The sequence below is a fragment of the Micropterus salmoides genome, unplaced genomic scaffold, assembly GCF_014851395.1.
Source record: "Micropterus salmoides isolate LMB-PRFRI ecotype aquatic unplaced genomic scaffold, ASM1485139v1 Ms_hic_scaffold_16, whole genome shotgun sequence".
NCBI lineage: Eukaryota > Metazoa > Chordata > Actinopteri > Centrarchiformes > Centrarchidae > Micropterus > Micropterus salmoides.
Genome location: NW_024040707.1, coordinates 28757094 through 28782413, shown reverse-complemented (window position 1 = coordinate 28782413; position 25320 = coordinate 28757094). Strand labels below are relative to the sequence as shown.

The 25320-nt window shown below is 40.6% G+C and overlaps 1 protein-coding gene across 2 annotated transcripts; it reads right to left on the bottom strand.

Annotated features, from left to right (window-relative positions):
* Positions 1-2372: 2372 nt before the first annotated feature.
* On the bottom strand, positions 2373-25275 carry plekhm2 (pleckstrin homology domain containing, family M (with RUN domain) member 2). 2 transcript variants are annotated; one of them, XM_038723258.1, is made up of 20 exons: positions 24575-25275; positions 23061-23167; positions 22677-22786; positions 22456-22555; positions 22179-22266; positions 21914-22088; positions 20586-20645; positions 17677-17962; positions 16832-17593; positions 16678-16747; positions 15963-16053; positions 15536-15600; positions 14054-14142; positions 13623-13755; positions 10919-11109; positions 9922-9987; positions 9443-9602; positions 8686-8865; positions 5711-5827; positions 2373-5520 (listed from the first exon to the last, which is right to left on the bottom strand). In XM_038723258.1, the coding sequence occupies exons 1-20, from the start codon at positions 24632-24634 to the stop codon at positions 5383-5385; spliced, it is 3048 nt and encodes a 1015-aa protein (XP_038579186.1). In that variant the 5' UTR covers positions 24635-25275; the 3' UTR covers positions 2373-5382. The 2 variants fall into 2 exon arrangements, with proteins under 2 accessions (XP_038579186.1, XP_038579187.1); XM_038723259.1 differs by lacking the exon at positions 20586-20645.
* Positions 25276-25320: the final 45 nt, after the last annotated feature.

The window sequence follows — 25320 nt, the reverse complement described above, 5'->3', positions numbered from 1 at the left end:
CCCATTTTCCAAAAAATAAGTTATGTTGCCAAATTAAAGGGGCACTCACTCACTCACCCATTTTACACAAAATAATGTCATCAGTTATCTCAGAGTGGCTTTTTAGTGGAATGCCTGCATGTAAAATTAGGGGAATAGAGTTTGAATGTGGGCAGGGAGAGTCTAATGAAAGATGGATCAAGTTGCATTATGGGGAAGGATCCAGTGTTTTTGGAGCTTGATCCAAGCTAGAGACAACAAATCAGGATATTCTGGCCTCTGCTACTTCGATTTTTGAACATAAATCCTGCCACTGAATTAAATGTATTCTTATAGAAAATAATATCCTGCCCTTTCCACTTCTTCATGTTCAGTGCAACTAGTCTTAAATCACTTTTATTTTGGAGGGGGCCTGTTTCTGTGAATGTGGTGACTCTACAGATGGGTTTAATAAACACAGTGAGACTTTGCAGTGATTAGACATTAACAGGCGTTACATAATGATCACTGAGAAAGGAGCACTAATAATGGCCAATAATCTTCCTTTTTGTATTGGCCAATGCTTTAAGAAACACAGAATCATCAGGATGGTGTTAATTCAAAGCAACACTTACATTTTGGAGGGCGGACTGAATACTGGCAGTGGTTGGATTGTCTTTGAGAAGTTACTCCCAAGATACACAACCCACACTATTTGACTTATCTTCTTGACCTGAGAGTGTTTCTCTTCCTTGACTTCATTTTTCTACCCCTTGCTGAGTCATCCAAAACTTTCCATCGACTACATGCTGTCTCTACTTACAATAGGCCTGGCACCCTCAGCACAGTTTTCTGTAAGTACTGCGTCACTGATATCAATTTTACACAGTGTCTAGTGACATCCCTCTGTTCTTGGGTTGCGCTCAGTTCCCTGCATGCTGATTGATCATCTCATCGCCTGTTAACTTTCAGTCTGCGTATGCCTCCTGCTATATTATCTTCCTAAATTTCCATTCTCGCAGGGGATTGATGTCTTTTCCTCCCTTCCTCTCTAAGCTCTTGAAACTCTTTAAACCCCCATCATAATGAGTGAAAACACACTTTCCTATAATCCTCTTTGATCTGGTTCTGTATTGTTGGGTGCAGAGAAAACAATACAGACAGGGAGAAGAGTTTATGGCTTGTTGAAACCATGGTAACAGTACACCCAAGGTGACATAATTATGCTGGTAAAAAAAAAAAGTATCTGATATAGACCTGTGGTAACTTGTTGCCCTAGCAACTACAGAAAAATAAGCTGTGTTGGTATGTTGTCTTGTCTTCTTTGCACTATGAAATCATTATAGCTGCAAAGGGATCTATATTCTCAATGTATTCATTTATGAGCATTTATAATATCTGTGGCATTTATAAGATGCAAATAAGACAGTTGAGTCAGCTGAGACAAGTGAGACTGATTTTGCTTCACCAAAATTAGGAAAAAAGACTTGGAGTAGATTAAGATAGGTTAAGTTCAGCATTTTCCATATTGCAAAATAAAATAGGGCTGAAAAGAAAGCCCTAAAATCTCAAGTCAACAAGCCTTTTAGCAAAACACTTCCCTAAATGCTGTGATGGAGCTTCTCACTGGGGTAGAACACAGAGGTTGTGCTGGGTAGCTGCAACTGGAAATATGACTAAAATAAATACATAACAGGGTGGTTCACTCAAGAATATGGTGCTCAGCAACTGTCTAATTGATAAATACACTACATGGTTGACACTAGATCATTACATTCATGTCTTTTTCCTAATGCTATTAGCATTATAATGCTTTTATCAGACTCCTAGAAAGTCTTCCCACAAAAAATGATAACAATTACTTTATAGACCTGGAGTTGTGCACTCGGGTTGTCATGCTGAAACAGGAGATCACCTCCACAAACTGTTGGAAGCACACTTTTGCCTGAAATTTGACCAAACCATGAAACACAGTCTCAGATCAGATTTTTGCATTAGTACCTTTAGTCATGTGATGAGAAAGCTAAAAGTAAGTCTCTATAAAAGGTTGTGTTTATAAATTACTTATTACCTATTTGTTGTGTAAAATACATAGGTAGGCCACATTCTTGTTAATAATAGGTATAAGAAGACCTCTACAGGTGTCTGGGGGGAACTGCAACATTGGTAAAACATCTCGAACATCTCTGAAAGAGCACAGCATAGAACATGGCCCATGCTTATCTTTTATTTAACCATTTTTTTGTGTGCAGTTTTTGTGCTGACAAACATACTTTGACATGCTCTGCACAAGGGATTTCAGGAAAAAGTACAGTATGCAATGTAGACTTTCTTTTGTCCAACTGCTCTCTTACCTGTGAATTTTCTGTCCCTGCTATAACATGACCCCATTTCATTCATATTCATTTACACTGTTCAATCACAAAGGTTTATTTGTACAGTCATTACAATTATGAACAGTATAAAACCTTCTGAACATGCAAGTCTTTATGTGTGAATGTACAGTATGTTATATTTGCTTAGTGCTCTATTTACAATTGGAAAAAACAAACAAACAATAAACATAATACAAATGTTACATGCATACGTTTATGAACAAAACCAAGAAGCACTTCTTCACAATGCATCACTTAGAAGATGTCATCCATCATTGGCCAGCAATGTCCCACATTCAAAACACTGCTCAAACACTAACTTCAACCTTTTCTTTATATACACTTCATGTGCCACAACTCAAAGCAGTACATTTTTTAATTGATAATCCAGCAAACATGGCAAGTAAGTCCAACTATCAGATCAGAATTTCCTTAAATAATCTACTGGGGGAGCGGATTCACGGCCCACCAATCCTAATTTGGAGCCCAGTGAATTATTAAACGACTTACGTAAAACCTTTTTCAACATTTAATATCACTCCAACCTTCTCTGTGTGCGTATAGTGACTTCATAATGCTGTATGGGACATGGGAGGAACCAAAATAAAAAAGGGGAACTAAAAAAGATGTAATTAGACAAAACAGCAGCAATAAAAACACACGGTGAGTCTTAAGGTTTTGGATGTGACGTACCTTTTTCACCTGAGATTAGATTTCTTTGTAACAGAGCAGAAGATGAGTGAGACCGAGTGGCACTTAGAAAGGCTTAAAACACTGATTAATGCTGACATTAAACAATGTGACTGAGAAAGATTTCATACAAACATACCTAAGTGACATATGAGTAGGGCTGGGCATCATTTGAAGGTTTTTCCATACTGGTGCTTACCCCAGTACCCAAGTTTTGGTAAAAATACCCAAACTGTATTCTTTCAATACCTTACTCTCTACAAAAACCTGCCGGGTTTTCAAAAGCAATTAAACTATATCTGATCAGAGAATAATCAGATGACAATAAGCAACAATTCTGTGCCAACATTCAATATGAACACCATTATGTCTCTACTCAGAGAGATCACTTCTAGGATCAATACCCAGCCCTACATCAAGCAAATATTCGACCTCTCTATCAAAAGAAATCAGAACCACAATTTTAACTAAGATAATTGTTTAAAGTGTCCCAGTGTAGTCAACCTATTTTTACAGTGTAAGGCAACTACAAACAGGAAAAATAGTGCTTTAGTTAAACGAATTGGCCATTTTGTCCAGTTCAGTCAAGGTTGTGAAAAAGGCAACATTGTCATTGCAAAGTAAGTCTCACACTTATCTCAGCCTTGCAATGAAAGCAGTCACACACGCTAAATGACAGAGCAGCATTACTCTAGTACGGACAGATTGTAACACACGCACTTCCATCTACTGAATATGATTTGTAGGGAAAATAAAAGGGTTTGGTTTAGGGCCTTGTAGTTCTTATTCCTTTACAAGTAAAGCTTGAACATTTAACAGATGCTACACTTGCTCTAAGTTGAAAGGCTATTTAAGGAACTTACGAGGAACCTCCAACATTGTCCTACACCACTAAAAGTGCAGAAAGGGATGTTGTTATTTAGTGGAGTGGCCAGATCTTAGTGTACTGTACAGTACCAAACACTGACGCAAAATAAAAATGACAAGCCACAAGAACTTTTAGCAGTCAGTCCGCAAAGGATTTTTGACATGGACTACAATTCTTACTCTATACTTACCTACAATAAAGGAGAAGTAGCAAAGTCAATACCATTAAAATGTTACCACTCAATGGAATAATTTAGTAACAACTGTTCCCATTTTCTCTAAAATGGAAATAAAACATGTTATGAAGTTAACACAAAACCATGACTGGAACCATTAAAAAAATAAAAAATAACACTAACAATGTGCAAGTCTGCATGGAAGCCTCCACTCGTATCTACAGAGCGGAGAAAAAGGCATGTCTGTTGCATTTCCTGATAGGTTTTTTATCTGAGAGCAACATTTAAATAGGCAAGATCTCAGATAGACGACAGGCATAAGCATGTCATGTAACAATGCCAAGTGTTAAATATCCAGATATTCTTCATGTCCTCATTCTCTCAAGCTGAATATAAGACACACACACAGACACACCATCAGTGATTATGCATTACTGTGCAGCGCTGTACATTTGCACTATAATTGTTGCACACTAACTGTTAGTAAGCAAGGAGTCACAGGGACTGTTCCATGATGCAAACAAGCAGCAACTGTCCCTTCATTTATAGCTTTCTTGATATATATCACAAGGACCATCCAGATTGATGTCATTTTCCGTGCTGTCCATATCTCAAAGCCAAGGCTTAGAAGAGAACATTTCTATATCAGTGTTGATTTTAAGGTCGATTCACCTCTAAAGACAACTGTATGATGTTTACTTGGTGGAGACAAAACTTGAACTAAACTCAGCAGGATTTATATTGATGCCCCCCCCCCATGACACAACTAGTGTATGTGCGTTGTCCACTTATCCATCAAAAAATCCTTTACCATTTCCTACAGAGCTTTTTCTATCCAGAGAGTAAAAAATATCACATCATGTGACACGAGACTGTTCCTTGATTCAGCAGATTTGTTCTGCACTGCTGTTATCTCGGAAAAACTTCAAACAAAGGAATTACGGAAATGTATTACCAGCATCAAATCAAACCTGTTGTAATGGACTGCCAGAGGCTCGTTCATATAATTTCATTTCATAATTTCATTTCAACGTCTTACTGTTGCATCATTGCGATGCGATGTGCCATATACATTGCTTCTTCTGCAGGAAGTTTCTCTGATAGAAACATTTCATCAGTCAATCAGTGGTGCATCGCAAGCTTAAGCAACCAATAACCACACCGAATTGGTTTCTCTCAGTCTTTCAGAACACAGAACAGTTTGCAGTGACACAGACTGTAATGTAAGAGTTAAATCTATCCTAGAGTTATATCAGACTGTTAAACTATCAGTCTGTCTCCGTGGTTACCCACAGGTAAGTGTATGTGTGCGTTCGTCAGCACCAGGGTTCACGCTGGGCTCTGCCTCGCGCCAGACTGTCTGCCCTCTGCCAGGCGCTGCTCATCAGGGCGAGTGCCTCACCACAACGCTTCTGCACAGACGGATCTGACACATCTCTGTGGGGAAGGTCAACCTGTGTATAGTGACATACGAGAGAGTTCAAACAGATGGATGGCCAGTGGATTTAAGTTTTCAATGACGAATTTTGGGACAGCAAGTGTTGCAATATTACAATATTAACTGATAACTGTCATACAAAACTGTAATGAACAACGTGATCTCACTGAGAAACAAAAAAAAAAACCAACAGTTTCTCTTCCCACCTGGTAAATGGCCTTCCATGTGTTGTTTAATGCTTCCAGCAGTCGATGTCTCTCTCCATACCCGCTAAAGTACAAGACCCATGGAGGAAGGAACTGTGTCCGATCTGCTGCAAACTCCTACAGAGGCAAAAATCAGAAAAAGCAAAGAGTGAAGGCTTACATTAAAGGTCCTAAACATAAGATAATTATAGCAGTACAACATACTTCATATATATATATATATATATATATATACATACACAGTGGGTACGGAAAGTATTCAGACCCCTTTAAATTTTTCACTCTTTGTTTCATTGCAGCCATTTTCCAAAAATCAAAAAAGTTCATTTTATTTCTCAGTAATGTACACTCAGCACCCCATCTTGACAGAAACAAACAGAAATGTAGAAATTTTTGCAAATTTATTAAAAAAGAAAAACTGAAATATCACATGGTCATAAGTATTCAGACCCTTTGCCGTGACACTCATATTTAACTCAGGTGCTGTCTATTTCTTCTGATCATCCTTGAGATGGTTCTACACCTTCATTTGAGTCCAGCTGTGTTTGATTATACTGATTGGACTTGATTAGGAAAGCCACACACCTGTCTATATAAGACCTTACAGCTCACAGTGCATGTCAGAGCAAATGAGAATCATGAGGTCAAAGGAACTGCCTGAAGAGCTCAGAGACAGAATTGTGGCAAGGCACAGATCTGGCCAAGGTTACAAAAAAATTTCTGCTGCACTTAAGGTTCCTAAGAGCACAGTGGCCTCCATAATCCTCAAATGGAAGACGTTTGGGACGACCAGAACCCTTCCTAGAGCTGGCCGTCCGGCCAAACTGAGCTATCGGGGGAGAAGAGCCTTGGTGAGAGAGGTAAAGAAGAACCCAAAGGTCACTGTGGCTGAGCTCCAGAGATGCAGTCGGGAGATGGGAGAAAGTTGTAAGTCAACCATCACTGCAGCAATCCACCAGTCGGGGCTTTATGGCAGAGTGGCCCGACGGAAGCCTCTCCTCAGTGCAAGACACATGAAAGCCCGCATGGAGTTTGCTAAAAAACACCTGAAGGACTCCAAGATGGTGATAAATAAGATCCTCTGGTCTGATGAGACCAAGATAGAACTTTTTGGCCTTAATTCTAAGCGGTATGTGTGGAGAAAACCAGGCACTGCTCATCACCTGTCCAATACAGTCTCAACAGTGAAGCATGGTGGTGGCAGCATCATGCTGTGGGGGTGTTTTTCAGCTGCAGGGACAGGACGACTGGTTGCAATCGAGGGAAAGATGATGCGGCCGAGTACAGGGATATCCTGGACGAAAACCTTTTCCAGAGTGCTCTGGACCTCAGACTGGGCCGAAGGTTTACCTTCCAACAAGACAATGACCCTAAGCACACCGCTAAAATAACGAAGGAGTGGCTTCACAACAACTCCGTGGCTGTTCTTGAATGGCCCAGCCAGAGCCCTGACTTAAACCCAACTGAGCATCTCTGGAGAGACCTGAAAATGGCTGTCCACCAACGTTTACCATCCAACCTGACAGAACTGGAGAGGATCTGCAAGGAGGAATGGCAGAGGATACCCAAATCCAGATGTGAAAAACTTGTTGCATCTTTCCCAAACGACTCATGGCTGTATTAGATCAAAAGGGTGCTTCTACTAAATACTGAGCAAAGGGTCTGAATACTTATGACCATGTGATATTTCAGTTTTTCTTTTTAATAAATTTGCAAAAATTTCTACATTTCTGTTTTTTTCTGTCAAGATGGGGTGCTGAGTGTACATTACTGAGAAATAAAATGAACTTTTTTGATTTTGGAAAATGGCTGCAATGAAACAAAGAGTGAAAAATTTAAAGGGGTCTGAATACTTTCTGTACCCACTGTATGTATATGATGGAATGTAAAATCTAAATTTAACTAGAAAACAAATTCCTCTGGTTCTGTCTGTGTGTGATTATTTGTTACAAAGCAAAAGAGAAAATGTTATGGTGGAAGATACTTGATAAATGACAAAATGTAACTAGAGTTTAACTATTTCCTAGACGCATCAGGCTAGTAAGCTAGTACAGTTTGTTTGGTATAAATGAACAGGGCCCTGACAGCAAATGCTTTGTCCCTTTTAGTTTTCGGTTGAGACTCTGGAACAGACAACAGACCTCTGCCCGAGGATCTCAAAGTATGTGCGGGTGCATTTAGGACTAAAAGGTCAGAGATATGACAAGGAGAGAGGCGACGAAGAAGTAATCAATAAAGTCTATTCTAAGACATACTAGGAGCCAGTGTCATGAAGCTAAAACACAGGTGATGTGATTATATTTCTTTGTTCTGGTCAAAAGCCTGGCAGCTGAGTTCTGGACAGTCTGGAGTCAATTAATAGATTTTTGGGTAGTAAAAGGTCTGTTGCAATAATCCAGTCGAGATGATATAAAGGCATGTTAAATGGTCTTAGCGTCCTTAAAAGTTAAATTGATCGTATTTTTGATATATTTCTAAGATCGTAAAAACAGGATTGCACAAGCTTTGTGGCGTGCTACTCGGAACTTAAATTATTGGCCAACCGGACGACAGATGATCTTTGCAACTGGCCTGGTATGATTCACACTTCTGTGGAATGCTCTCCCTGACCTCCTGAGGACACCACAGACGGTTTAAATTTGTTTAAATAAAAATGTATTAATATTATTATTTACATTAGGATGCCATGATGGAACTGGTGCTTTCTTATATTTATAATTCAGTTTTATTAACTCAGCACTTCATCTGCATCACAAATTGTTTTGCAGAGATCATTCGTGACTTTTAGCATCTAGCTTAAAAAACATCACACAGGAAATTTTTTTAACCTGAGTGAAGGACACTCCTGAAAACTTAACTTAATTCCATAGTTAATACATTAAAACTGTGGGTATATGTAGATGCACACAAATACATAAAATAATGAATTAAAGTGTAATAGGAGTCCAAGAGGGGTTAAACAGATGGTCACTTACAATGACACAGTACTCCTTGTCGGCCTCCAGGCTGACAGCGGTGATGTCGCAGATGTCTGCACTGCCCAACGAACGGAAGAAGCTGGTCTGACAGTCCTGATGGCAAGTAAGCAGCTTCTCGTCGGTCATCACCAGGCAACAGGGGATACATGGAGTGGGGGCCACACCCTGAGGGATGACCTGCAGGTAAGGAGTTGTAGATTAATCCTCACCAATATAATCAGGGCTTATCTATTAATCCATACTGACATTTTGTATTAAGAGAACATACGTCTCTTGCATACGATGTACATCAGCAGCTGTCCTAACAATTCACTTTTTCAGTCTGTACAGCCAGCTTAGCATGCTACAGGGATTATTTGTCAAGGGTGTTTATGTATGGTCACTTCTTGTTAAAAAGCTGTGAGGAAAGCCAATCTAACTTGACTGAAGAGTTTCTCCACTTAAGATTAAACACAACAGTATGTGGGATATCACAAAGTGTTTGTTCTAATTCAGCATGTTGTACATTGACAGTATTGACAGTACATGTGACTGGTTGGTGCAAAGTATATAGTGTTGTACATACATAGCTGAATTGTTTTAGTTTAGTTTCATTTTTTATGGACTGTGTAAACCTTGTGTGGACTAATGAACAGACAGACTGTGACACCAAGTACCCTGTATCTATTAAAAAGTTGAGATGCATGAATATTGGAAATGTAAAAAAAAAAAAAAGTTGCTAAACATGTGGTTTGTGTGCTATGCAATTCCTTACCCCTTTGGAGACGGACTGGCAGAGCAGCTGCATCCAGTCAGCCATGTCCTGCTCATCATTGGCACTGAGCTCCAGCGGAGGCCGCTCTGTCAGGATGACTTGAAAGGCATGGGGACGCTCTGTGCTGTTTGAGCGACGGCAGCCTCCACAGTGCTCTCCTCTGTTGGGAAATGATAACAAAGAGCATGAAAATGTATCAGTGAACATTATTTTCTTAAAAGTACTGTTTTTAGTAAAGGCCTCCACAGGTTAACCATCTCCGGTCTAATAGGCCTTTTTCCCTGAAGACATCACTGATATATCACAGTATCGACAGAGTGAATTATTAAAAGATTGAATTCCATTTAGATGCTTCAGTTTCAGGGTCCTAGTATTGTGAACCCTGCCATGGCTTACTGGGACACTTGTGGGAAGTGTTTTTCATACTATGACAAGTCAAAATGTCAACATGGACCATCTTTCAGCAAGCTGAAGCTTACCCCATAGTGACTGACTGCAGAGGTGTCACATCAGATCTTGCTGCATACAGGTACAGAATCCCATTGCTGCAAGAAAAGAGGACAACGATTTATATTCACCTAATCAGAAGTGTGACATTAAATTACGTAAATATAATATTTTTTAATATATATATAGCATACATTTTGAGCTTTACAGAATGCATTAATCTGGACTGTTTTACAAAAAAATAAAAGGCACTTCCAATTTTTTTTTTCCCCTCATATATTTCACTCGCTTTTTCAGGATTACAATATGTTAGATGTCAGAAAATAAAAGAGAAAAACTACAGTATATAAAGTTCAGCAAACAAATACAAAACAACAAACAAAAAAACACCAATCACGGCCTGATATAGAGAAGCCTCCAAAAATAAATATACCTTAAAAGAACAGCACTTCATCACATTGGTAATCTAAACTAACCAATTATATTTAGTTTTGCTATTATTTTCCCCATTGAGTACACTTGATTTAACCTGTCACGCCACTGATATAGGGCAGGTGGCAGTGATTTGAGCCAAGATAAAGTCATAATTATTTTGCCACCAATAAAAGGATGTGGAGCATGTAAGCCTTTCTCATTGCCATAGCTCTATCAGGTATTACTCCTATAATTTAATTAGATATGTTCCGATCTGATACCAATATCGAATGATACTGACTGAAATAGCTGGATCGGGTATCGGTTACAAGGGGCCCTATCTGGGGATCCTGTCCCTGAATATAATAATCCCATCCCTAAAGATAATACAATGGAACTAGAGATAAATCAATGTTCAATAAATGTATGAATATTACAATGGGAAGTAACATGAATGCCCATCAGTGTTTTTGTGATAAAGAGAGACCCCCCCCCAATGTGTATTGGGAAGCTGGCAAGGTTAATGTGAGATATTCAGTACGACACCCAGCCGATGTATATTTAAGGGAACATACCAGCTGCAAGGAGTAATGATCTGTACAACCTGCCCATTACCTGAGGACAAGGTAGCAGCTTTTCCACAGCTCTTTGCCCAGATAGGTGGTTCCAGCTCGGTACTGCAGAGTCCCCTCCTTGGTGCTGGAAGGTACTCCAGACTTTGGAGGGCCGCCCTGGGGTGACAAATTCATGTCCATTGGATCCTCCCAATGGACCAGTGAATACAGTTGGATAGACACTTCAGATACCTGCAGAAACAGGCAAGCATTAGTAGCATTAGTTGACCACTCCTTCAAAGTCAACATTAGCAAACATTAGCAATCAGCGTTTGCATAGTTGACTTCAAATCATGTATACTTTACATTACTGCTAACCACTTCCGAAGCATACTTTGGTGTTCGAGATTTCTTTTCAGCTTTCTGTAAGTCAGCTTCATCTCTGTAAGCAGCGTCGTCATTAGCCTGGGGTTTTTTGAAAAGCCCCGGATCTCAGAAGGATTTTTAAAAAACAAACAACAAAAGGCCAAAAATTGAACTTTACTCGCTTTACTAACTAGATTATTGTTATTATTTATTCTCCTGCAAATTAGTGGAGAATAAGATGATCCAGCTGTAGCTCTGGTCTGTCCTCTCTGCTCCACCTGAAGCTGTGAGCTGCACTGTATCAGAGGCGCTGAAATTAACTTGCGTGGATTTGTGGTGAGGTTCATCACCTGATAGGCAGAGGAGGCATTATACATATTTCATTTCAAAATCTATGTTTGGTTCCCCCTCTTTCCTAAGGTAAAGTTTTATTTGGCATTGCCTTCCTGGCTCAGGCGATTTCGAGGTGGCTCATATAGGAGGCAGGTTACTAAGTGACCAGTCAATCACTCACACACTCCACATCAGTCGTGGACAAAATGTAGCCTGTAGAAATGTTGAGGGAGAAAAAAAGAAGTTGTTCGAGGCCGGTGCAGCAAAGTGCCTCAATATTACAGACTTTTCTTTTGTGCTGCTGTTACTTCTAGCTGAAGGGAGTGATGAGGTCTGCAGCAGGGGTGGGTACATCTAATGTAGGCCTACTTTTAATTTCGCTAAATTTTCCATTCATATCTTCATAACTTAACCAGTCTCTAATCTGCATTTTCCTTCCTTAACCAAAATGAGCTCATCCAGGCTGTGCACGCAGTTATGCAGTAAAGCGCCACAATCATTCTTTGCGTTGTGAAGATTATTTAGATTCTTTATATAATCAGATTGTATTGGCTGCCTGTGCTACTGCAAGTGGTTTGGTTGGCTACATCTCCATAATAAAAGAGACAGGCAACAATAGTTGGCTGGGCAGCAAGCGTGATACTTTAAAGTGATCTTATCAATAAGTTCATGGAGATTTAAAAAGAAAATAATTGTAGAAATAGCTAAATTACAGATAATCAACAAGCAAATCAAATTGCATTCCCTTGAAATAACCATGTTGCACAGCTAACCTGATGAACAGCAGATGAAATAGGTTTGTCATTTGTGTTCTTTTACTTTTTATGGGAGTAATTGTACTTTTTCTTGAGTAAAGATTTTGAGTACTCTACCCGCCGCTGACCAGTGGGACCAGTACTTACGCTGACATGGTGAACATGAGACAGACAGCAGAGATGAGGTCTATAGCAGAGTCAGAACCAGCACAGCACAAAGCACCAGTTTATGGTAAGCATGATGATGATATGGCTTATTATTTATCATACTCGAGGGGTCAGCTGAGGTGATTACTTTAGAAGAGTTAGAGAGGGGTTTCTAGTTATGAAAATGTATTGGCTCATAAAGTTATACACTCTACTTGCATAAAATTCTAAGAATGCAGGAATAAAGTTCTCTAAAGACACAGAGAGTGGACTGAACAGGGACAAACTCCTGGGCCACTTTTTGGCCCCTGTCTCTGACCATCCTTGACCTTAAAAAGTCCTGTATGTGTGCATACATGTCCATAAACAATTTAAAAGTAACAGTGGTCAAAATGTTCACACAGAGACGAGCATCCTGCAGTATTTTAAGAGGAAGAGGACAGAGGAGCAGAAATAACTGAGGAGGATGAGCTTGGAAGTTGTATGGATAGCTAGTAGACATGCTGTATAATTCACAGAGTAAAATGACTTTGTTAGGTTAATAGCATGTCATCAGAGTTTGCATTGAAAACAGTTCGGTGTTCACAAACATTTGTTGCTTTCCTGTGAGCTGAAGTAACCACAGAACAGGGAGAGTCAGGGCCAAGTGAGACAGGGAATATCACAAACAAGTGTAATATTAGAAGAACTGAATACATTTGTGTCGTGACTACATTAACTAGCAGCTGTTCCATATGTAGTTGGTTGCTAGTATATTATACTCCATCTCAGAATGCTGCTCTGCATTATATTCTGTTACAGTTTTAGATTTTAAATTGTTTTAATATACCTTTATTAAACCAGAAAAACTATTCTTCCAAGGAGTGTCCTGGCCAAGGCAGGCAGTAGTACAATTGCACATTTAAGATGGAAATAAATAATCAGTTACAAGGTCATAAAATATCAAAATGTTGTAAAGTAATCAGTCATAACATCTGAAGGCAGAATTGCCAGCTTTCAAGTCAAAAGCAACCAGTGAAACCGGCTCACAAAGATTCAGCCATGAATCAGGAAAGTCTGCACCCCATTTTCAGCTTGTGTACATTTTTATTTAGGATCCTACTCACATTTTATAAATGAGACCTCGGACCTGTACAGTATATGTGAAGTTTAACATGTCTTTACCTCACAGTGAGACTCCTGGGAGACAAACTTAGTGAGAGACAGTCTTTCCATAGTAGCATCAGTCAGAACAGAGGGGTAAGGAGGCTCACGACAGCCCTTCACCATGGCTGACTTGAGTACCGACAAGAACCAGCTGTAAATGAAGAAGGACAGATTTAATAGGGTCAGAGGAGAGAGTAACAATCATCATTTTGTGATGAGTCCTCTTCAGCTCAAAGTCAATATTCTTAACCCATAAGACCACAGATGTGCACATGAGTAGCTGAGATTTAGAGGTGAGCATGCTGGCTCTTGGCAGAGTGTATAGGTGTCTGTGCATAGCTTGCAAAAACAGTGGAAATGAATGTTGGATGCTTTGAAAAGTTCAACTTTACAATCTTTGTATCTAATCCAGTATGTCAGAGTATCAAGAAACATAATGATACACTCACATAGTCAGAGAGGTATCAGCTGTATCCAATAGGAATTTTCTTCGTCTGTTGGTACACACCACTGTCACGGTCTGTTGGTCAAGGCCCACCTAAAGGAAAACAGCATTACAACTAATACATAAACACAAAACTAACTTTGTGTTCTACTACCATAGCTTTCACATCATGCTCGAGTCTATATGGTTCCTAAATATCACGGCGATATTTGCAATATTATCGCGATATGATAAAATTAGATTTTCTAATCGCAAAGGCTGTTATAACACTCTGGTCACATGACACGCCAGAGTAAACTAGTCTGCTGAGGAAGCATCAACTTTGCACGTTACGCTTTACCTTCAATTGTTGATGTACAATGGCCTTAAGCTTGACAGAAGCCGACACTACAGAAACATTAGTGTCACACAGGGAATGAAAGTAGCACCCGCCACCCGCGGGTAAACTGGTGGTGGTCGAAATTGGAAAGGAAAATGCATAACATAAAGACACGTGTAGTAAGGAAAGCGTATCGTGGCGATCGGGCCAGCGTCACACACAGCCACCGGTCAGCTCAGGAAATATCTGTGAAACAGCATTTCAAACCAAATTCACGAGTCCGAAAGAGGCCCAATCTGTCCCGAGTTACAGCCTGGTTACAGCTCACCAGCATCGGAGGCACACCGGGGTACTCCGGTGTTGTCGGAGAATTACTAAGCTTGTCTATTAAACAAGAGAGGCGTCACTTGGTTTTATTTTCGTTGGCCAACTTTTGAATTGAACCTCAAACTGAGTTTTTGTTTTGTTTGCTTACAGGGATATAGAAAAGGAGGTTTTTGATCAGAGATGGACTCTTGTGGGGATTTGAACTGAGAAAAGGACTCATTAATTGGTGGTTGAACTGTGGGTTTTATATTGAGCTCTTACTGTATAATACAATGTGGTAAATTTAGTTTTTCTTGTGGTCTGTAAGTAGGCCGATCTGATGATATTATATCATATCATATTATTTAATTATCTTTCTTGTATTATTATAATTTCATACTTCTTTTCCACCATTGCTCATAATAAAATTCATGCAATTCATGAATCACCCAATTTCATCCTAACACAGGCCTGGCCTACAAGTGGATGTTCAATCTATCTAATACTATACACTGATTTACTGCTTGTCTGTTTTAAAGAAAAAAAAGAGTTCAAAAATGAATTGCATATTAAATCACAATTGCAATAATGGTAAAAAAAAACGGATTATTCTCCAAAATCATCAGCTCTTCTACAGATTCAAGATGATGTGACAGTTGTGGGGCAATAGAGCACTGTACAACAAGAACATACAACTCTATTAACTCACAACATGTTTTGTAACATTAAGGAACTTTAGATCCCTAAAAGCCCTTAGATGACTGCAAGTAGACAACAGGAAAGGGTTTGTAGGAGAATGTATGTAACATAAGAAATGGACAAATGAGAGAAAAAAGAACCTTTGTTGTGCAGGACACTTACTGAAAGATAGTCTAGCTCATTGTAAGAAACAGCATCTTCTACTGTGTAGGGCTTCTCTGCTGCACCTGTGGAGGAAAACACATGTGCAGCCAAGCAAGTTATATATTTTCTTTCTACAGAATAGCCCTATTTAAATGTCTTTTTTGAACATCGTGTAGATCTTATAGGACAATTACAATGATAGAAACTCTCAGATCTGCAGGGATCATTCAGAAAAAGCTACTCTCAGGGCTGCTAGTACAGGTGGCCACCATCAGTTTACAGTCATGATAAAAATTGTATTCCCTACATGTAAGAGCTCAATGCTCGTTTTCCATTGTAAAAAATGTATTGCGACTCCCCATACTTATATATATCTAAAGACTTGTACTGTCCAACCCCTTGTTACAGAATAAAGTCAATGTATGCTGGGTTTTTAGCCACTTACCCTTCCTTAGCAGGTAGATGTAACAGTCCGTCAGCAGCAGGTAAAGGGGCTGCAGGTCTCCCTCCATATGGCCTGTACTCATTCTCACCATCTAAAAACAGATCGGTTCTGTTAAATGTGTGCAACCTCCATATTCATCTGTATCAAACTCCTCTGTTCACTAGTGATGGGTTGGGGCAACCAGATAGCAGACTGTATCTGTAGCAAAGTGCTGCCACAAATATAGCAGATTACAGACAAAATAAACATACAGCCATAGCCATACAGTCAGCAGCTGTTGGTTTTCATCGTTTATCACAAATCAGCGAAGTCTTCAATCACTTTATACTTGAAAAAAAACTTAGAAGCTAATGTGAAATAATATTAATTAATTGCCTTTTATTTGCATAATTTAGAAAGAAGTGGAAAACAGTAAAAGAGACGTAAATTACTACAGCCTGAGTAAAAGCAGTTAATAGGCAACTGACAAACTGAGCCTTGCAGCACACCACAGAGCAACAGTCTCCAAACCACTTCCTCAATGCCTTCCTCAGTGTCTTAAAGGCAGGTGAAATAAAGATTACTTTTCAAGACAATCATTTTTTTTTCCAAAACAGGCCTGTTAAAAGGCCAGGCCATCACTGTATTGTCTTCTCAAAATTGTATCACTCGATTATTAATGTTACAGCACTTATTCCAAAAATGTTTACTTCTTCCAAAATGATTAAACCTTCACCTTGAAGAGCTGCTCCTCATTCTCTCTGAATACATGAATCATGAGAAGAAGCAAGTGATTGTTATCCACCCTGAAATGTGAACAATGAAGAACATTAGACACACTTTAAACAGCATTAGAACAACAAATAATTCATTTTGTTGAAATGCCTTACTTAAACTCTGCAGGGTGAGAACTATCAGAGGGACTAAGCTTATCCTCTTGTAGTTGTTCTGCTTCCTTAGTAAGTGTGTTCTTGTCTGTTTCCTCTCCTTTTTCTGTGTCTTCCTCCCCGGGTTTCATTTTGGGCTCCTGTCTTGCTGCCTCTTTTGCCTCTCCTTCATCTTCAAGGCCACCTGAAATAGTCTGCAACTGGCTATGCTCTGTAAAGTCATAGTGGCCACCACCTGTGGGAGTAGGGTCTGGACTGAGGGGGGTAAAGCAGCATAAGTCTGTGGATGCAGGAGAGGCCTGCAGGAACGAGACTGGGTCAGGTGGCTTGCCCCCTGAATCTTCTCGAAAGGGCTGCTGCGCAGGAAGCTCAGGGCCCTGGTCACAGCCTTCACTGTTATTCTCCTCCCCCTCCTGTGGGTGCTCCCAGGCCTCCTCCCTATCCAGAGCCCCATTGAGCCGGTCCATCACTTCACGGAGGGGTTGGCCCACAGTGTCCATGGACGTGTCTGTCATCTCTGGGAGCCGTAGGAGGCCTTCGACTCCGTCCTCATCTTCCTCCACAACCTCTGATCCCCCTCTGCTTCTCCTCAACTCTGCTTCAGCATCCAGCTGAATTACAGTGCAGTTTAATGAATCCTCCGATGCCAGGAGGCTGTTGTCCATTTCCATGTGCTCAGAGGAGACGGAGTTATGGATGCTGCTGCTGGAATCTGTGGAGCCTTTCCCTCGTCGCTTCTTGGCTGGTTTCCTTCGCCTGGCCATCCTGGAAGACCAGAGTGGTTAGATGTGTTCTACTTCAGTTCGATCAACTATACAAGCCAGAAACTGAAGCTGTAGCTACTGTACCTGATGACCTCCAGCTCATCGCAGGTGCCGTCCATGTCATCTCCAGTGATGGTGGTGGTGGTGGTGTGGCGGCTGGCCACGTGAACTGGCGTGACGTCAGCTGAGGTGTTGGTGTCCGAATCCTCGTTGAAGGGGTTGTGCCTGAACGTTGGGCTGTGTGGAGAAAGATGAGTTGCTACTTTCACCTTGACAGTGCCAGCAGAAGGGACCACCGCGTCGCTGATGACTGTCTGGGGATCAGAGCCACTGGATCGTGGGCAGCTGGCCTGGTCGGTCAGGTCACCTTCTACCATGAAAAGCAAGACCAAGACACCAAGACTTAATACAAAAGCAGCAGTCACTCACATTTAATTATAGTCACACATATATATATACATACATATACAGTACTGTGCAAAAGTTTTAAATCAAATCAAAATTTGGTTGACCACCATTTGCCTTCTAAACAGCATCATTTCTTCTAGGTACACATGCACATATTTTTTTGATGGAACTCAGCAGGAAGGTTGGCCCAAACATCTTGGACAACTACCCACAGGTCTTCTGTAGATTTAGGCAGCCTCAGTTGCTTCTCTCTTTTCATGTAAGACAGACTTGGTGATGTTGAGATCAGGGCTCTGTGGGAGCTATACCATCACTTCCAGGACTCAATGTTCTCCTGTATGCTGAAGATAGTTCTTAATGACTTTTACTGTATGTCATGCTACAGCCAAATATTTCAAATTATTTGACTCATCAGTCCAGAGCACCTGCTGCTATTTTACTGCACCCCAGTTCCCATGTTTTGGGGCATAGATGAGTGCAGTGGCCTTCCATGTCGGAGGTATGGCTTTTTGGCCACAAGTCTTCCATGAAGGCTACTTCTGACCAGACAGTAGATGGGTGCACCAGGGTCCCACCGTTTTCTGCAGGACTGAGCTGATGGCACTGCTGGACATCTTTAGATTTTGGAGGGAAATAAGCATGACGTATCTTTCATCTGCTGCTGTAAGTTTCCTTGGCTGACCACTACGTCTAAGGTCCTCAACGCTGCACGTTTTCTTTGTGCTTCTTCAAAAGATCTTGGATAGCACATCCTAAAAACCATCTGCTTTGAATCTTCTGCCTGGGAGAGACTTTGCCATAGTGCATGACTTTTTTGACAGTCTTAAGGCTGTTTGGCTGTTCCTCACCCAGTTTTATTCCTCCTACACGCAGTATGCGTATGCCTATTACGTATATGGAGTTGTGCAAGTGAACTTAGAAGAACTGATGCTGCTTTGAAGGCAAAGGGTGGTCACATCAAACCTTGAAGTAATTTAGATTTCTCTTCTATTCACTCACTTTGCATTTTGTTCATTGATAAATATAATCTATTTACATGTCTATTTTCATTCTTATTTTACAATACCTGGGTAGTAACTTTTGTACAGTACTGTATATATATATATATATATATATATATATATATATAAAAATACACAGACTTTTTGACACTGTCTTGCTGGTAAGTTGAGTACTAAAATGGAAACCGAAGCGTTTACCATATAATGCAATTTAGACTACAGTTGTTTATGTTTTGATCACTAATGGAAAGTTGATCAACAAGACAATTTCACAAAAATGTGTATTTCTTCATCAGCTTTGCACACAAACAAATGTTAGGGGCTGCAGTGTTTTTTGGCAGGGTCAAAGAGGCACAAAACGCAATGCAAGACATGAAGTAGGTACACAGGCAGCTGTCGTTGCAGTGGCACAGGGCTAGGTCAACATTATGTCTGCAGCTAGAGATGGGTTATACTAAACAAACATTTAAATAATATAATTTGCAAGAATCAGCATTTTTGTATTCACGAGTGGACTGACCAAGCTATGGCATAGACCAAATCACAAGAGACACTTCTGCTTTCATTAAGAGCTTCATCAAAGCAAAAAACAAATATACATATATATAAACTTAAGACCATGAAATGAATGGTCAACCATGAGACAACACATGTGCATAGAGCAGCTTACTGCAAACAGATGTTGTAGAAATACACAGACATTTGCACTCTATGGCCTTTAGCAACTATTCTTGATTGTTATCTCACACTACAGTTGAGCTGAACCTAGGCCTGTGCTGCATCTCAACAGGAAGAGAAGGCTTTACAAAAACTGATACACCAGACAAACAAGTAACACAGTGAAATGGAGAAAGACTGGACGAGGTGAGCACCAGCTAGATCAGACATTTATCTTGCTGTGGTAAATAATAAGGCAGAGTGAGCATTAGGATCACATCCCAGATGAGTAACACATGCAGAATAGTTCCATGTACCCACCCAACACAGACTTCTCCAGTGAACTAAAGAGGTGCGCGCTTCTTCCCAAACTTACCTGTCAACTTTTGTGTAAGATGACGCTTTGTATTTTTGTTCATTTACTTGTTTGTTAAGTCAACTCATAAAATTAATATTAAGAAAATCTTTCTGAAAAGTATTACTGGAAATGAAAATAGCAATGTGTGGCAAAAGAAGGCTTTCATGTTAGATCAACTAACTGGTCACCGTAGAGGTTTGTTGTCAGCTACAGGCTTCCTATGATCATCAAATCCAGTTATGCTATAATCATAGCGACATGCCACTTCATTTATATTAATAGTTCGTAAGTCATGTGCCACACAACTTCAGATCCAAGTCTACATGTCTTCCAACTGAATATTCCCAAAAATCAAAGCACTTTTCACCCATTTCCCTTTGATCATACTTGTTTTCATGTTCTCTGATCAGCTGTCTTTTGCACCAGGTAGCTGTATTTTACATGAACAGGTCTAATAACTGGCTAAAGTACCCAGCATGCATTAAGCACAAACTGTGGAATGGACATGCCAGATAGGAGGGAGGGAGGGAGGGGAAGGCAGGGTGGGGAGGGGTTGACCAATGTCCCACCTTCCCAGTCTGCACTTGGCAATGACTGCAACACGGGGAAGATGTCACCGAAATCATAATCTAAAAAAAGGAGGGATAACATTCAACATTAGAGAGTGATGGAGTATAGACAGGAGAGAAGAGATTGAGACAATGGCAGAAAAACAAAAAAAATTAACATGACATGTGGTATTTGAAATAACAGAATTGATGGGGAAAAATAGACATGTGGGAACTAGAACAGGGAAACTGGCTCCGTATTTTGTGGAGAGCGATGGGGAAGGCATTCAGTGAGCGCTGCAACAACCCCAGTGAGAACATTCTGTAACCATCAGCCTCTGCACGCCAAGTGATCAATTTGATAAAATGCACTTTGGTATCAGTGAGTCACAACATGCCATTAGCTAGACATCACTGTATGAATTCGTGCCAAAGCATTTGAATGTGTATGTGCACTCCAGCGGGGCCTGATCAAATCATAAACCCAAAAATAAAGGCTGCCATTCAGCAAGATAGTCACATCCCAATTAGTCCATATAATAACAAGTGTCTCGATTAGAGGCATTTCAAGACACAGCAGCACATAGAAATTACACTAGGTATTTGACGGGGGTAATTTAGTGGGAGTGACACCGACTGACCAAAGATTATTCTGAATTAAAGACCAGTAAATTTTAGACAAACCAGTTAGTCTAACTGTGTGTACCTCTTCTAAATGTGGACAATCGCTGGAGATAAAAAGTTGAGCAATAGATCAAATGACAAAGAGGTTAGAGAAAACCAGCGCTGCTTACTATCATTTCTTTACTGAACTCTACTGTCCACCTCAGCCTGCTAGTGCTGGTGTGTGACTGTGAAAGATTATTTTTAATAAAATAACATTTAAGATTCACTCTAACACCACTGTAAAACTGCGAATGGACTGTTTCTGTAGTCTTAACAGCTTCAACAGAGTGATCCATCTTCTCTCTGGCAGAGTGTGTCACTTCAATTTCAGGAGTCACTTTCCTAGTTAACTTTTATTCATATCATATCAACGATGGAAGCTCACCAGCAAGGTTTTGGGCCTTCAGGGTCCTTAGTATCTGGCTCAAGTAGATCACGGAAAAATAAGTTGTGCCAAATTTAGAAGGCTGCACATTCAGGCTGTTATTTAAATGCGTCAGATACACATTTAATCAACATTTAGGTAAATTTAATATAATGATATATATCAGACCGTGTACGCAGGATAAGCGGTTGACGATGGATGGATGGATATATATCGGACAAGTATCGGTTCTGACTCTTTTTCGGCAGACACCCAATATTAAAAACTTTGAACAGGGTTGGACATCCCTACTGCTTACCTTCACTGGAGGGGGCTATGGCACTGTCATCCCACTCCAGGTTGGTGGAGGTGAGAGAGGTGAAGGAGTGCAGGGACAAGCTGTCTGAGCTGGGCAGCCTCTCCTCAAAGTCCAGCAGGTTGTGGGGTTTGTAATATTCAGGCATGTAGGGGGCCACGTCCAGATAGGGCACATCCTGAACCAGTAGGACCCAACAGAAACATTACGGACATGCTGATCACATTTAGGAGCTGAATTTCTATTGAGCAAAGAAATATATGCTAACCAGCTCCAGATCAAAGCGAATGAACTCAAGGCCAGACACCAGGGTGAGGAATAGCGTGAGGTGGTCATGACTGCAAACCAGTGCATTCCTAGTGGACAAGAAAATCACTTAGCTTCATGTGAGAGAGAGGCAAACATTTAGTCACCACAAAATACAATAATATATCAATTTATTCTCCAGCATAACAACAAAAAGCAATTCCATAAATGCAATCCAACTTCCAGCTGTTACATAGCATCAGTTTGTGAATTCACATCAGGGTTTCTGCATGACTTACTTGAAATAATACTTCTGCAGTAATCCTTGGTTCTCCTGGAAGAGGCGCAGATAGCTCTCCAAAGAGCTCTCACTCAATGCCAGGTATAACCATGCACGGCCTATGCAGAAAGGAGAAGAGTTTGTTTCTATGCATATAACCCACTGAAAGATGAATGATGCTCTACCCCCCAAGTGCTGTACGTGTTGAGTGTGTCTGACTGTGTGAGAGAGATGTCTCACTTCGACCAAGGTTGGTTGCTATGTGCTGAAGCTCATCTATCTGGCGGACAGCCTCTCTCCTAGTGAAGTGAAGGACCAGGATCCAGTAGCCTGAGGAGATGTCCTGCAGCCTGCAATGTAGAAAATAGCTAATAATATCACATGCATGAGGCCAAGAGAGGCAAGGGGAGCAGAGAGATGGCACAAGAACTTAATTTTCACAGCAATGTAACAGTAGTATCCACACCTAGATCAATGAGGCTAGTACATATGTCAAAAATACTAGAATAATAGGATTCATAAAAAGAGTTTTTGCATGAAAAATAAAAGCTATTCAGAATACTATCTTCTCCTATGCACTTTTCCTCTTTCAAGTGCACAATTTATTTCCAGTAAGCCTCTTACCCATACAACAGAGCATGGTCAAGGTGTTCACAGAGGCGCTGCAGGACCCGGTCATGATTTCGGATAGCTGGAGTCTCATCTTCACAGGCCGCAAAGTAACTCTGCAACTGTAGAGAGACAGGGTTTCTCTGCTGTTTTTTTGCTGGGGAGAGGACAATTTTATCTCCAATTCCAAGTATAATAGTGCTACTACTATATCTCAAGAACTGACTGAATTTGAAAAGTTATCACAAAGGACCGGGGGGGGGGGGGGGGGGTTTAACATTATCCCCTTGGTTTAGGGCCATATAGCAGCACAAAGATCCTACAGTGCAACATACAGTCAAAGCAACTAAGGAATTTAGTGCTAAGCAGTGGAATGCTGCTGATCTAAATCCAACTGAGGTTGTGTTTTACTGCTGTGATTCCAGTGTGGAGGAGCTCCTTGTATTGCAATTTCACTGCTGAAGACCAGACTGACCCATTAAACCCATGGAACAAACAGTAAGTGAAGTTGGCTGCAGCATAAGTCTGACAGAGCATCACCAGGGAAGATAACAGGCTGCTCTACTGAAAGGTACCACTTGCATGCAGATGATGCTAAATGTGTTTCATTATGGTCCACCGTCCTACAGTGTCCTGCAGAACCCTCTTGAACTTAAGGAACCCTGAGTAATGTGACCCAAAGACAGAGAATTTGTATCCTGTGACTATATCCACATGACTAAGCAATGTTTGTCCGAGGTAAACACTGTACACTTTCTTGGAAGCTTGAGGCATATTATTTCATGAGCACATTCATGGTCCTTCTGTAGTCATTTGGACTTAAAACTATTAGACAAATGTGGATAAAGGAAGTAAGACACAATACTGGGCTCAGTGCATTAAACCCACTAAGATGGGTCTTTCTATCTTTTTGGTAGACTCTAATGGGAAATAACAGAGACAGATGAGAAAGCCCGTGCAAAATAAAAACTCAAATGCACATGTCCTGGAAAAGTGAATGTACTAAGATGCAGGGAGAGAGGGGGGAGGTTGCAATGTTGTCTATCAGGTTATGAGAAAGGTAATTTCGCAACACCAGGCATAGCTGGAACAAAAATTGTTACACATTTTAAAGCTGAAATGGAATTTAAGAGCAACGATCTATTGGCTAACCCTTATGTTGCAAATGTGTGTCCGCAGTATGGCTGCAAGTGTGTTTACAACATATGCGGCAGTGAGCAAACACAGGAGCTTGGTGCAACTATTGTTCACCATGGTCAGGAAAAAAAGAAAATAGAGCATGACAACCGAAAACTAGAGCTGTAAAACATAAAAGGTGAACTGTGGAATTGTAGGGAATCGTGTATACGTTATTTGATTACATGAGTAATGCCAAGGCCCCTCCATGACAGTGAGCTGGTAATGTCCCCCCCACTAGAAAGTTGCCTTCTTGAGAAGACAAAAGATGACCTAACGTTTGCTACAGTAATTCAAGCATGTGAAAATAATTGACAATATTTCAGCGTGGTGACCAACCGGACAGCGCTTACCTTCTTGACAGACAGGGAGATGTTTTCCAATATGCGATCCTTTACTTTCAGTTGATCCATCACTGGACTATTGGCAGCTTACAGCAGGCTGTCAGCTGACTCCCAAAGCAGAGCTCTTGTTATGCTAAAGCTAATGCCGCCCGCTTTGGCTTTCTAACATTATCTTACCATACAGTTTTGGATGTCAATTGTACACATTGAATTTGGCAACGCCGCTAGTTCGCAGCCGTAATGGCTAAGCAAGCAGCGTGACAAGTCAACCTGTCAACGGACCCGGTTAGCCAAGTAATGTTTCCTAGCTTCGCGTTAGCTATAGCCACTTGACTTTTTCCCAAACGCTACTCAGGAGGGCGGTAGCTAGCAAGTTTTGGATACGTTTCAACAGCAGTTTTTTGCTCATCATACTCTCCGTTTCATTACTCTGGTTAGCTAATGTAAATATAAGTCACGTATCTGCTATTTGCCCTTACGTCAAAGTCACGGAGGCTCAGTCTACTTTCTGTGCTCCTGACCTAAACTGGTCTGAGTCTGGACTCCCACACCAGTGGATTACGTCACCACTAGCCGCTTTAGTAACTATGAATGAAGGGCGTTGAAATGTTTGTCAGTCACATGAAATATGACTTGACTTTTAATCATCACGATGATATTTTGAATTCGGCGCGCATGCAAGACTCCATGTTTGAACTTACTCATAAATTAACCTGCGTTTTGAATTGGCTCCCAGTATCCTTCTCATTCACTTC

Bases quoted from the DNA above. Each gene is read 5' to 3' on its own strand.
- plekhm2 (XM_038723258.1), bottom strand. From the start codon at position 24,634: ATGGATCAACTGAAAGTAAAGGATCGCATATTGGAAAACATCTCCCTG. The intron at 17,963-20,585 runs GTGGGACATTGG...TTTTCATGGTAG, and splicing joins GCCAAGTGCAGACTGGGAAG to AAGGTGACCTGACCGACCAG. The intron at 14,143-15,535 runs GTAAGTGTCCTG...GTTTTCCTTTAG, and splicing joins ATGAGCTAGACTATCTTTCA to GTGGGCCTTGACCAACAGAC.